The sequence below is a fragment of the Lissotriton vulgaris genome, chromosome 11 (assembly GCF_964263255.1).
Source record: "Lissotriton vulgaris chromosome 11, aLisVul1.2, whole genome shotgun sequence".
Classification (NCBI taxonomy): domain Eukaryota; kingdom Metazoa; phylum Chordata; class Amphibia; order Caudata; family Salamandridae; genus Lissotriton; species Lissotriton vulgaris.
This window is the reverse complement of record NC_141699.1, coordinates 881,097,280-881,111,157: the sequence shown is the minus strand read 5'-3', so window position 1 is coordinate 881,111,157 and position 13,878 is coordinate 881,097,280. Positions and strand designations below refer to the sequence as shown.

At 46.2% G+C, this 13,878-nt stretch overlaps 1 protein-coding gene across 2 annotated transcripts in view; it reads left to right on the top strand.

Moving 5' to 3' along the window:
* WDR33 (WD repeat domain 33) overlaps positions 1 to 13,878 on the top strand; it is a 1,115,698-nt gene that overhangs the window by 1,036,167 nt on the left and 65,653 nt on the right. For both annotated transcript variants that reach the window (XM_086944027.1, XM_086944028.1), the window contains 2 exons: positions 5,229 to 5,340; positions 7,583 to 8,027. In XM_086944027.1, coding sequence (XP_086800153.1) covers positions 5,229 to 5,340; positions 7,583 to 8,027 — 557 coding nt within the window. The remainder of the gene's footprint in view (positions 1 to 5,228; positions 5,341 to 7,582; positions 8,028 to 13,878) is intronic.

Sequence of the window (13,878 nt, the reverse complement as noted above, 5' to 3'; positions counted from 1 at the left end):
TCCTTGTTCCTAATACCTCATTTAAAAATATATATATATTTTATTGTTTTTGTTTGATTGCGACAGTAACAGAAACAAGCAGCATTACATAAACTGCAAAGAAAGTCCTTAGATCTCATACAGTAGGCTCATTCTGGTGACAACAACATTGCAATAACGTATTCAATGGACATGCAGATGTGACGGCTCCGATTATAGCGTACTAGGTCGATGCCAGTGTTTAGTGTCCAAACCTTTTAAATAGTTTACACAAGCATTGCCTTCAGAAGGTAACATTGGGAACCTAGAACTGAATGGATAACCATGATAAGCTGCACATTTAACAACAGGGGGGGGTGTAGAACTTGGAGCCGAGTTGGAGCACCTCCACCTGCCAGTGTGTATATTATGGGGTGTTGCCTGCTCCCCTTACTTTAACCGTATTCTCCCCATAAATAGATACGTCCGAGGTATCAGTGTACCAATGTCGGGTGTAGAAGGGATGGTTCTAGATATTGCAGGGTTTCCATGCGCATGCGCGGTGCTACTCATCCGGGCCAGTGTTGATGTAGTCTGGATTGGCAGGTTTGCATGTTGTTGTAGTGCTAAAAGGATGGCTTCCCAATTTGTGGTGATTGGTATTTTCCTTAAGCCTATGGTTTCTTCATGGCAAATTGCAATGCATTCTGCTCTAGCCTATGAGAGTGCGGAATGCCTCCAAGCTTAGAAGTGCGGGGGTCAGGCTCTTTCCATCATTTCATAATTAGCTGTTGGCCCAGGTCTAAGAATCTGGATTTAACCTTTGTGTTGCGTGTCCTGCGGAATGTATTTAGCAAGTACGCCGGCCATTCAAAGGGGATATCCCTTTCAGTGCAGTGATGCAGCGCTTCCGCTACCTCTCTCGAGTATTTACTAAGGCTGGTGCAGCTCCACAACGTGTGTATCAGATCTGCTTCTAAAACAGAGCATCTAGGACAAGCAGAATCGGCACGATGAAAATATCTGTTGATTTTGGCTGGCGTGTAGGACACTTTGTGTGTAATGTAATATTGTATCTGCCTGAACCTCATATTCCTGGGGATCTGAACTGGGCTGACCAGACCAGCACCTGCCCCCATTCTTAGTCAGAGAATTGCCTTCCTAGGTCTCCCTCCCATTTATGTCTGAAGGGGTCGAAATTGACTGCTGCATGTTGGCGCAGCGAGGCTGCCAACCAACGCGTCAGGTGCCTGTCTTGCCCCATTACATGCAAGTATTGTATAGTAAGGTGTGGGGGCAGTTCAGTAGCTAGGTCGCCCCATAGCGCCGTGAATGTGGCTAGTAAGGACCAATGGAGGAGAAACTGTTCCTCAGGGAGTCCGTCCCCTTCTATTAGCGTCGCATAGGGAAGCAGAGCACCTTCACGGTAGAGGTCTCCCAGGGTCGTTACCCCCGCTGCATGCCACTGTTGTAATTCTATAGCGGTAAAGGTTCCCTGTCCTTTAAGAGCGCACTCTAGGGGGAGAGCAGGGGCCCTTGGGCGTTGTGTACTGAGTTATGAAAAGGCTCCTTTTCTAGCATCTGAGTGCTATACTCAGCCACAGAATTTCTGGAGGCCGTACGCGCGCACCGGATGAAAGAGCTGGAGAATCCAGGACAGCGTGAACGGTGGGAGCGTAGTCGCAGTATCTTCGCATTGGCAACCTGCAATCCACCTGGCAACCAATTAGACTTGTGCTGCCAAGAAGTAGTGTTCAAGACACGTTGCCACCAGACCACCTTGGTCAGTTGGCAGATACAATTTTTTAAATCCACTCTGTGTCGACTGGAGCTCCATATGAAATCTCTGACCGTCCTCTCCAATGCAGCAAAAAAGGGGCCATATGTGGTCTGGTAGGCTGGTGAAATAGTTCAAGAATCTTGGTACGGCCACTATATTCACGAGTGCTACCCTGCCCGTCACCGCGAGAGGAAGTGTATTCCAGAACTGCATCTGGGATTTGATGGCGGTTAACGTCCTACCTTGTAAGAATGGCACTACAGTGGCACTCCAGGAAAATATTCCTTTAGCTGACATTTGCAGGGCAGCTGCTTGGACTTTTGTCCATGCCGTTACGAAGTATTAAGGTGTTGACCTAGAAGCTACAGAAAGAGTTTTAAAAACATTTTTTCTACCTCTCCCACTGCTTTACACCAATTACCCCTTCTGTAAAAAGAGGTGGGTACTACTTTGCAGTTTAGCTACACTATGTGAATATATAAAACGATTGCTACAATTTGAAAAATACTTGGGTATGTAGCTGAGGTTATAGATTCATATTTGACCCCCCTATGCACCTCCCCAGAGCAGAAAGCAGCTCATGGACTTAAATGAATTAGTCATTAAGCACAGGCCTATTTTATAATGGAGGAGGTGGGGGCTGTACGTGACATTAGGATGGGTCTGTGCCTGCAAGATGAACACAGGTCATTTAATGCACATCTCAAACTGAAGCTAAGAGATTTCCAAAGAAAAACAGGTTGTAATATTCTGAACAAAACACTTGTTAGAAGAGTGTACTTCATGTTAATTTATATCATAGCAAACTTGTGATTAGGGGGCATAGTGAAGATGGCAATGGAGTAGAAGCGTTTCTCTTCCGCTCCGTGCCCAGCCTCCTGGTTTATAACTTCAGTCACCCCTTCTGACACCCTCGAAACAGCCGATGGAATGACCCCTGCATCGCTGCATCACATCTCCCATTGAAGCACAGCAGCTGGACCATGAGACCTGGGTTTCCAACTGGGGGACACGTGCGCTGCCGGGAGGCACCTCTTCCGCTGCTTGGTGAACGTGACAACTCTCTCCCTTACCAAGACCCGGCCAACAATCTCCCAGCGGTGCGACTATGAGTGGTAGCAGCCCGAGCAAGTATGGCGCAACCATTGGAAGTGCTGGCAGGGCCCACCGATAATACAATCGCTTTGAAGACCCCAAACCAACGCCTGCTTCTAGAAGAGCCAGACCCGGGGGAGAGTGAATTGATCTCCCCACTCCTGCTTATCATCTGGGCTGCCCAAATTTTGACCTTGGGATTGGAATTCTAGTGAGGCCCTGGGAGGCCTAGGCCTTTGGATACTGGCCTGGCTATGAGGATTGAGGAATACCCTGATAAACCCTAGAGTGTGAGGCTCCAAGAGAGTGCGGACCAAGCACTACAGGGACATCTGGGCAGCAGTCTACACCTGGCGAACCCTGAGACTGGAGGAGACTGAATTCTGCCCCACTCGGGCTTGTGCTGACCCAGCCAGTCAGGTGAGATAGAAGGAGCCGAGAACCAGCAGCTGCCTGACTGTTAAATGATCGGTTGTCCCCGAGTTGAGGCTGGCACCGACCATGACCCTGACTCAAGCACCAGATGGGTAATATGCTGCCTAAAAGTGAGTCTGCAAGCTTCTTACAGGTTTCATGTTACCCGCCCAGTGTAGCTGATCTTTCTTGCCTCTTCCTCTTCTAATATCTTCTTCTCTTCTCTGTCTTCTCTCCCTCCTGCAGCAGAGAAGAGCAGAGAACCTTCAACACGTAGCACCTGATCAGCATGTCAGAACCCCACTTACTAGGGCCTTCATGGAGAAGCACTTTCATAAGCTTCTCCAAGATCTTACCCTCCTCTGTGCAGAAGTCTCAAAAGACATCAGGGACATGCAACATAACATGAGAGACCTATGACACAGTATTTCCACCCTAGAAGTCACCAGCAACGCACAGGAAGAGAAGCTAGACACCTAGAGATAGGAACTGGTTGACTTGTGAGATAAAACTCTCACACTACAGGCTTGTGTAGAAGACCTGGAGAATACACCCTGAAAATGCAACCTCCACCTCTGTGGGGTCCCCCAGGCGGCCGAGAAAGGGGACATTGATATGTATGTGAAACGCCCATTTTATTAGATTCTCCACGAGCTTGCATTAGCTGACATAAAACTGGACAAGACCCATAGGGTCAACAGAGCCTCTAGCGCCTGCAGTGCCTCGCCAGCATTTTGACCTGCCTGCATTACTACCGCCAGTTGGAAGCAATAATAAAACCTCACGCCAAATGACCATCATCCAATTTGAGAGCGCTACGGCACTCCTGTACCTAGACTTGGCTCTGGGCATCCTGCAGTGTCATCGGCAACTCAAGCCACTCACTAACTTCCTTTATAGTAAATCAGTGAAGTATCACTGGGTGCACCCCTTCCAAGTGCTTTTCCCCTTTGCAGAAGTGGCCTCAATTATCAGCCTCCCGTTGCTGACAGACTCAACCACTCAAAACAGGCACCCTTCCCAGGATCGAATGCCAGACGCGGTGAGCCAGAAGTGGATCAGAATGTCATGGAAGGCAGTGATGGCAAAACCGTCAAAGGATGAGATGCAGTAAGAATGGTAAGTGATCCTGCACTAGCTGCAGACTTACAACCCAGAGGCTGGACAATAAGTGCATGATCACCGGCCTGGTGCCCTCCGACTGGGGGAGGGGCACTAAATATTCATATGCAACGCTACAGTTCACTTCGGGCCAAGCTGGATGGGGTTCAGGCTACTAATTGATTATTGGTAAAATGGACCTGGGACCATTTGAGCATACTACTGACCAATACAATCCATGTGGATTACTCCAGTAAGGCGGATGGGGGAGTGCATGTTTGTTAATGCTTGATGTTATGTTAACAGGGGAACCCCGGGGGCGGCAACACCAACACACCACATCACGAATCCCATGATGTACCCACCCATGACCACGCAGACATCGCAACACGACCGGGACATAAAACCTAAGTGTCAAAAAGAATACTGAAAGGATCGAACACTTTTGAGGTGAAACGTGCACGATTTAAAGCAAGCCATTGTGGTTTTTTTTTTGTTTGTTTGTTTTTTAGTGCAGTCCCACTTCTTGCAGCATGTGTCTGTCAAATTGCAAAGGAGCAACACCAAGGATCAAGAGGACTAATATCACCACAGTGCTAAGCTATTTTCATATTTGGAATGTTAATGTTGTGAAAATTAATTAATAGTTAAGTATACTTTTAAGGGTTTATTGAGTGTTATACACTTATACACATTTAGGTGCCACGCCTTTCTTTGTAAATGCTGTGTTAATGGCTTTGGAAGGTAACAAATCTAAATAATCAATTGGAGAGCTGTAAACATATCTTGGTGAATGTGTGATCTGAACAGTAGAAAAGTGATGAAATAAAAACATCAAATGCTGAAAATATTGACTGTTACAATTGTTTTTTATTAACAGGGAGTACAGAATCCGGTGGTTCCACCTCTGATGTCAGGCTTGGGGCAGCAAGGTCCCCAGGGCCGTATACCGCCTCTTAGCCAAGTGCATTTAGGACCCAGTCAGAATAAAGGTAATTCAGCAGCATCCTTAATATTCCTTGGGTCGAGACTCAGCATATCAAAACATCTGTAATACATCGGCAAATGCTTTACAAGGAGAGAAATTATTCACCTGCCCCTCCAGATATTTACAGACCGCTTTGAGTCCCTTGTAAAGTGTCCTCAATATATTTTGCCTCCTCTTAGGCTTGTTACACCAGAATTGGTAGTTAGTATATCTGTCAGACCAGCTGTTGATTTCTTTCCAATGGCAGTAAAGTACACGCTCATTGTTAAATGTAGTTAAAAATAACCATAGACGAAGGATCCATGATCCTGTTTTTAACCAAGATGCTAGCATAGTTATCAATTATTTAAGACAAGCAGCAAATAATTAAAGCAAGTAGAGATGGGAGGACTATATTCAACTGTGCATAGTACATTATGAAAAAGGTGTGGATGTACGACTGTTTTTTAGCGGTTGCAAATGGGGTAATTGGGCAGTTTGCGACCCGTAAAAATGGTTGTAGCATGCACAAACCTTGTTTAGCGAGTCTGTAACCTATTACTGTCTGGCAAAATAGGGTTTGCGAGTTTCTATTAAGAAGGGGCGTGCCACGGGCGTCCCTTCGTTATAGCGTGTCGCAGGGTTATTTATGATTGATTTGCGACCAACAAACGTAGTTACCACCAACTTTAAGAAATCCATTCGCACACTGGAAGGGGTCCCCTAGGGAACCCTTCTCGTTTGTATGTATGTGAAAATATTTTTTAAGAGCAGCCAGTTGTCCCACAGACCACTGCCTGCCCTCAAAGAATTAAAAGAAAACGTTTTTTTCTTTTAAACGCATCCTGTTTTCCATTAAGGAATACGGGCTGCATTTGATATAAAAAAAGTTGCTTTGTTTAAAAAGCAAACTGACATGGTGGACTGCCCCCCAGCAGGCCACCATCCCTGTGATATGTAAGATTCTTAAGGGTCACATAATGCAACCTACCTCATTAATATTAATGAGGTAGTTCTTAACCCCATTAAGGATCACAAACAGTGTTTGAGACGCTGTTGCACTTTCTATTTTGCGACTCGCAAAATGTTACAATTTGCAAAATGGAATGGTTGTACATCTTGCCCTATGTTACTTACATACAAGGACAACTATGAGATAACAGTGTTGAACTTTAATTTCGATTTGGATAGAGAAAAACACAGGTTGAATACTGGGAGAAATTGTTCAGAGCAGTTGACTACTTGAATAGCCTTGCATGTGCGCACCCAAATATACAAATGGGAAAGTAATATGCTCAGCGGTATGGCATTAACACCTGAGTGGTGGGGTAGATACACTACACTTTGTAAGCTCCCTTCCAAGTATTTGCTAACCATATGCAAGGACGCAGTTGGCAGAGTAACCAGTACACATGTATCCCAAGACGTATGAAAAGACATTGAATCTCCTTCACGTACTTCAAACTCATTTGCCCCCTTCGTGATCTTAGGGTTGAGGGCCGAGCATAGTGTCTGCACAAGAACAATTATCCAGCTCTCTGTTCTTTGAAATAGATCCCAGGGCAGTGGAGATCATAAATCACTATCATTAGGAAATCTGTTTGGTGGCCTATGCGTGATGTTTGACCAACATAAAGCCCATTTGTGCACAGCAACAAATATATTTTCACAATTGTTTATTTGTACTGAAGATGCTAGTCCCAACGGAGTTCAGGAATCAATTAAGCATATTATGTGTGCTTCCATCTCCCCTTCAGAGCAGTTAATGCACATAGATGGGTATTTCAAACCTTTTTCTGCACTGCAGGTCTTGTGACGTGAAATGCGCTGGTTCATATGTACTAAACTCACTAACAAAACAATGCGTATATGTGTGTATATGTGTGTATGTACATATAAAAAAACTTTTTTACGTGTAGGTTACCTAAATCTTCCCCAGAGACTAGGCCATTCTTCAAGCTTTGCTGCATCCTTGGAAACCCAAAAATAGAAACAATATTGCAACTATCTTCTGTATCCCTATATTTTTACCAGTGGTCTGTACCTTACAACTTTTTGTATTTTACTCGATAAAATTTGATTAAATTAAATTAAATTTGGTAGTGTATATACTTTTGATTTGCTGTTACACGGCAGTCAAGCTAAAATTTCCCCAAACACCATCATGGGATGAGATGTTGCCAGTTTAAATAAAAAAAATCCAGAGATATAATTTTCTTCTTCCCCGCTCAGCCTGCAGTCACTTATGTTGCTACATTTTCCTTCAGGTGACTCTCGTGCTCCTCCAAACCATTTGTTGGGGCCTTCTTCTGAGCACCGCCATGACCAAAGTCTCGGAGTTTCTGATCATAGTTCTGAGAGGGCCCCATTCAGGTCCAGCCAGGAGTGGGTAGACTCAAGAGACAGCCGAGGCCCTCCGGATAGACGTTTGCACTCCTCTGATTTTCAAGAGAACTTTGAACGACCAGAAGATTTTCTTCCAGATGAACGTTTTAGTCACCACTTAATGGAATTTGAAGGTCACGGTGGCCCATCAACACAAGAAGAAAAATGGAGGCGTGGTGGACTAAGATCCTCTTTTAGTCCTGAACAGAGAGACTTAAATGAGGGGGAGAGTCGAGGTACAACCCATTGGGAAGGCCGAATGCACTCTGAAGAGAGGTATCCTAGAGAGGCAGAGGACTCGAGGTACAGAGGAAGACAAAAAGAGAAGTAAGTCTAATTCCTTTTGTTTTCTAGTACTTGTCCTTAACCATTCATAATCTTGGAAAACGTTATTGCATGCTTTGGTTGAATAAAGATTTGTGTAGCTAAGATCCTATTGGTCTAGTGCATATAAGGTCTTTACCTTTGTAGCCACACAACTAATGAATGGGTGACACCCCTGCCCTGGGGACATCATAAGCTACTGTCACTGCATAGGAAGGGCTAATTTTAATTGAAAGGTTTTGCTGTGCAACTAAAATGTCTTGTGTTCATCCCCTGCTCCAATGTCAGTAAACCAGACAATTTGTGTGTGATTTGTTATACTCTGTATGCTCATTCTCCTTCTAAATCAGCTGGTACACCACGGATATGTAAGCAAGCCAGGAAGGATAATGCAATGCCATAACAATATTCACTTAGAATATCTAAATAAAACATTTTACCTGCTTTTTAAGAAAACGTTTTTAAATTTAAAATGAAAGCCCAACTATTTTATGTGTACTGTTTTGAGACCCTTACTTTTAAAAGAGGAAAAACAAAACCAAAGGAAATGTACGGTTAGGCAACCCTCAACGTGGTATAGGACTGTCACTTAAAGAGGACAGCCAGGCTGTACCAGAATCTTTCAGTGGATTATAGTAGCAGTTAAAGTTAATATTTAATGTTTCTATTAGTAACAATTTGTTTGTTAATATATGATGTTTACAATTTTTGTTGTACAAAGATATCTGAAGACTAGGCAATGGCCTGTCCGTTTTTAAGGTTGTTTTTGAAGCCTTATGTTTTTTCCTTTCCTCATTTTGGGGGGTAGATTGATTTTGAAACTGTGTGTTTTTGTGAATGTATGACATGGTTTCTACAGTAATTTTTCCTCCAAAATAAATGGTTCAGTCTCACAGAGAGAAGGGGACCCCCAGATGGTAGTGTAACATTGTTTGGCCAAAAACATTTGTTATCAGTAAGGTTGTAGGAGCTATATAAAATCTTTCTGTACTGCCAAACTATTTTCTACTTCGAATGACTGCTTAGCTCGAAAGTGTCCTCCTTGGTCAACTTACCCCTATGAGAATGTCTGTGAGTGAAACCAACTGGAGTTTTTAGTATACTCGTACAAAGAGTTTGAAAGGTCCATTATCAGTGTGAGAAGCATCCTGTAGAATGTCTTTCACTCTTCTTACCTATTTGATCCATCTCTTGTGCGGCTTTGATTTGGGGGCACCTGATTTTGCTTATCTGCTACAAGGGCCTTATTGATTATGGTTCTACTTCGCTGTTGACAGTATGTAATTGTGTGACATTTGGTCTGTTGTTGTCCTGTTGGCCTATGGAAACATTTTCTGACCTTAGATATTCGACTAATCCATTAGGAAAAAGCTTAAATGGTGTCATATTCAAGTTTATTTTTATTTTGTTTGATTAATTAAAATCTTACAAAATAGCTAAAATATCAAGCAAAAGTTAAAAATTATAAAAACGATCTATCATTCCAATTTGTGCCCAAAGACTTGATTATATATCATACATGCTAAGTTATAAAACAATTGATCGTATAGCATTTTTCTCTTTTATCTTACACATAGTGTCTCAGATAAAAGCCTGAAATTTAATTACCACAGTTCGTAAAAATTTCACAAACGCAGAGTTCATCGGTAAGTCTTCAGGATTTAAACATGCGATCAGTGCTTGCCTACATGTCCTTACACCTCGTATATTAAACAGTCTCTTGAGAGTATCTTTTCTTTCATTATCCAGATCCTGGCAGAGACACAGTAAATGCATAATATTTTCTTGCCCTAATTTACAAAGCCGGCATAGGTTTTCTACTTCTGATCTCTTCCATGGTAGTAAGTGACATAGCCCTGGCAAACAACCGAATCTAGCTTTAATAAAAATCTGTTTGTTTTTCTTGGTCCACGATGTTTCTAAATATTTTTTTACCTTTTTTATCTTAAATCCGTTTACGCTTGGCCATGCATGATTTCTTTTTACTAATATTTCTTTATCCTTTATCAGGGAAAGATGGTTGGTAAGCTTATTTATCGTTTTTTGAAGCTTTCTTGTATAATAGTGGTATTCCAAATTGATGTTCTACCAAATTAGTCTATCGATTTATTTAAATAGAAGCAAACATATACATTTCTGTTGTTTTTTACTTGCCACAGTAAGCGCGAAATTTGATTATCCTGATCATTTTTTATTCTGTTCCAAGTTTTCAGTAGATGACCTTTCCTTGCATATAGTTGATTATTTAGCCCAAATTCCAGCCGGACCTGTGCTTGTGAGGCATTCTTTGGCAGTGAAAGTAAAATTCTGTATACCTTAGCGACAGCAATGTTAATGAACTCAGCATCTTTTCTATTCATTACCTCACTACCGTATGTTAAGGTAGGGAGTAGTTTTGCAACAATTATTTTTAGGAGAGGGTGATAGGACAGGTCTCTTATGGTTTTCTGAATCGTTCTAAATGCCGCAACAAGGGTATTTGCTTTCCTTGTAATGTCCTGTTTTTGTGGCAGAAAGTTTCCATTATCATTAAAAATAACGCCAAGGTATTTAAAAATAGCAACTTGTTCCAGTTCTTTGTCTTCCAAAAACCATTTGTGTTTAAATTTGAGTCGCACATCTTTTGTAATGACCATTACCTTGGTCTTGGCTTTGTTTATTACCAACCTGTTTGCTTTTATTATTAAAACTTCTAAACAGGCTCTTGAGACCCAATCCACCACCACTGTGAAATGCCATATAACTGCTGTAGGCAGGAAGGGACCTATTAGCAGAGTCCGTGGTCTGTGCCTGGGCGGACGAGAGCGGCCAAACCCTGTGGTACCCCCGAGTAACGGCGGGGGGTTTGAAGGACGGAGGAGCCTCTTCAGATCGAGACCCTATCCCAGAAGATAACATCGCAGGCTGGGGATCCTGTGGACGGCGCCCGACCCCGGAGCCGCTTCGGGGAGAGTCACGGCTCCGGAGTTCCATTACACACGCTCAGGTGAGCGGGGAGGAGGGCCTCACATCCGTGAGTGCGCCCCGGAGCTGAGATCCTTCGGCCCCTTGCCCGGACGCATCGCCACCTGAACGGGTGCGGGACTGCCCTGGTGGAGCGGGGGAGCAGCAGGAGTGCCTGGGTCCGAGGTGCGCCCCTCCCCCACCGAGCCGCCATTTTTGGGGCTGCCCTCCAGGCTGTGAAGACCGGGATTGTACGGCGGAATCTGAAGGCCTTGGAGCCGAAGTGAGCTGGGACCGACCTCCAGCGAGAGTGGGCCGGGGGCCTGGAGCGGCGGACCCGGGGGGCGCTGGCGGCGAGAGACTGGTCACTAGGCCCCTGACTGGATGCGCGGGGCTGGCCCTCGTTGTCCCGGACCTAACAGCTTCCTGAGGTACGGAGGAGAGGGGCACGGGACTTACCACTGGCTCTCCTGAGGGCCCTGGACTTATGAGCGCGTTGTTGGACACGGCGCTGCGATTGTTCCTCATATCTGCGGTGACGGGCGGGTGCGCCCCGCAACACTGGGACCCTAGCTATTGAAAACATAGTCGGGCCACACGAGTCGGCTACATTAAGTGGAGCGGCCTGCTACCTATTGCGACCGGCTGGTCAAACTGGCAGAGCCTCGCGTCCGCCCGGCTGGGGCCCTAGGGTGTCACTGGCGGGGCTCAGTGTTCTGGAGGACTCTAAGCTTGACTGCGCTGACTGGCTGGGAGCGTGAGGGTGCCGGCTTTTCCTTGCCGGACCACTACCCGGCCTACGAAGACCCTTAACTGTGCCTGGTGTGCCTAGAAGCTGTCCTCGGCTGGCGAGTTGGCGGAGCCGGAGGGCCCGCATGCCTACAAGTGGTAAAGTGAGCGAGTGAGTCAATCCCACAGTACTGTCTACCGACTGGGGTGCAGTGGGTTTGTGTCTGCTGCTACACCATAGGCACGCTATCCTTCCGTTGGGAGCACACTGGAGATGCGCAAAGACAGAATGTCCCGTTCGGCGCAGCCCAATACGATTACCCAATATACCACACAAAGGCTGCCGTCCCAGAGGATTACACGCCAGACGGGCCAAGATGAGGAGCCGGGGGACCCTGGCGAACCCTCCCGTGCAGAGTTGCTGAAGGCAATACAGGGCTCCCACTCAGCGCTGGAAAGGTAAATCGAGACTGTCTCGATCGACATCAATCTCCTGCGGACGGACCTCCGTAAGGTGGCGGATAAGGTCACAGATGCAGAGGGCAACATTGAGCAGCTACAGAGGGAGGTGGCCTCCCTCAAAAAGCGACTGCGGAGCGAAGCACAGCGCCATCGGATCTGGTGGTCCCGGAGACTGGTGGAGCTGAGCCCCGGAGGAGACGGTCCCACCGTGAGGTGATATGGGAGCTGTATATATTGTCTCTGGCTGGCTTGAGTGGCTCCTGGGGAGGAAAGGGGAATTGATGTACACTGAAAGACATTGTGCCCAGAACCACCAGACTTCACATTGCGGGGTGGGGCGGAGAGCCTTCCATTCTATGGGAACTGGAGAATAATCGGGGGTTGGGTGTGCGAGTGTCGGCTCTGGACCCGCCTTGTCGAAGGAAGTTTAAACTGAGCCTGGCGTACTTTCAGTAAGCATTGAGTCGTGCGGGGAGCTGGGGGGGGGGGTTCAAGTTTTATAGTTTGTGTGGGTGTGTGATGTGTTGTGCGGGTTGTGTGGGGTGGCTGTGTACGTCCTGGCACCAGCAGGGGAAGGGCGGGGTGACATGTTGGGTTGTTGCCGTTATCCTGCTCGTAGGTGGGGGTGGGGGTGTGTGTTCCTCGAATGTTATGTTATAGGGCGGTTGGGGGGGGGGGGGGGGAAGTTATTGAAGAACTTTGTTACAGGCATCATGTGTATCACCGTTCAGGCCCTTAGGAGGCGGAATATTGGCAGTAGACTTCATGGCCCGGCTGGGCGATCACAGGGAACATGGGATACAAATTCCTAGCATGGAACGTGCGTGGGTTGGGCACTTGCACCAAAAGACACAGGGTCCTGTCTTTCCTCCGGAGGCATGGCATTTCTATTGCATGTCTACAAGAAACACATCTGAATGAGGAGGGTGCGCAAAAGCTGGCTAAAAAATGGCGGGGTCAGGTCTTTCACTCCTCCTTTTCCACATATGTGCGGGGGGTTTTGATCTGGGTGGCTCCCGGGGTCCCCCTCACTGTGCAGTATGCTGAAGCGGACATTGAGGGCAGGTACCTGCTGTTGAGGGTGAAGTTGGATGGAAGGGACCTTACACTACTTAATTCCTATGCACCCAATGTAGATGACGCAGCCTTCTACTCACAAATTCAGGAAGTCCTGGTGTCGGATTTGGATAGCCCTCTCTTATGGTTTGGGGATTTTAACCGTGTTTTAGACCCCGTCCTAGACAGACATCCTCCCCGAGCGGGAACGAAACCTCGCATGACGGCGAGACTTCGCGAGGTAATGTCTAATTTGGGGGCAGCAGAAGTTTGGTGCCAGGGTCACCCCTCACAGAAACTGTACACCTGTTACACTCCAATGCTCAACACCCATAGCAGGCTAGATAGGATCCTTGCTGCAAACATTGATGCGTCATTTTCATTAACGGTCACACATCTGGCCCGATTCCTGTCCGACCACTCTCCGGTGTTGTGCGCTACACAGTGGGTTGACCGGCCTTGCCGCCCCCGCAATTGGAGGATGCCAACGGACCTTTTACAGGACCAAGTGGGAAGGGATCATGTACAGACGGCCCTAACGAACTATATTGATCTGAACTGGGAAGGGGACGACATACCCCTATCGACGAAATGGGACGCTCTGAAAGCAGTGGTACGGGGTGAATGTATGGGCCTCACCTATGGGGTCCGGCAACAGCTGACT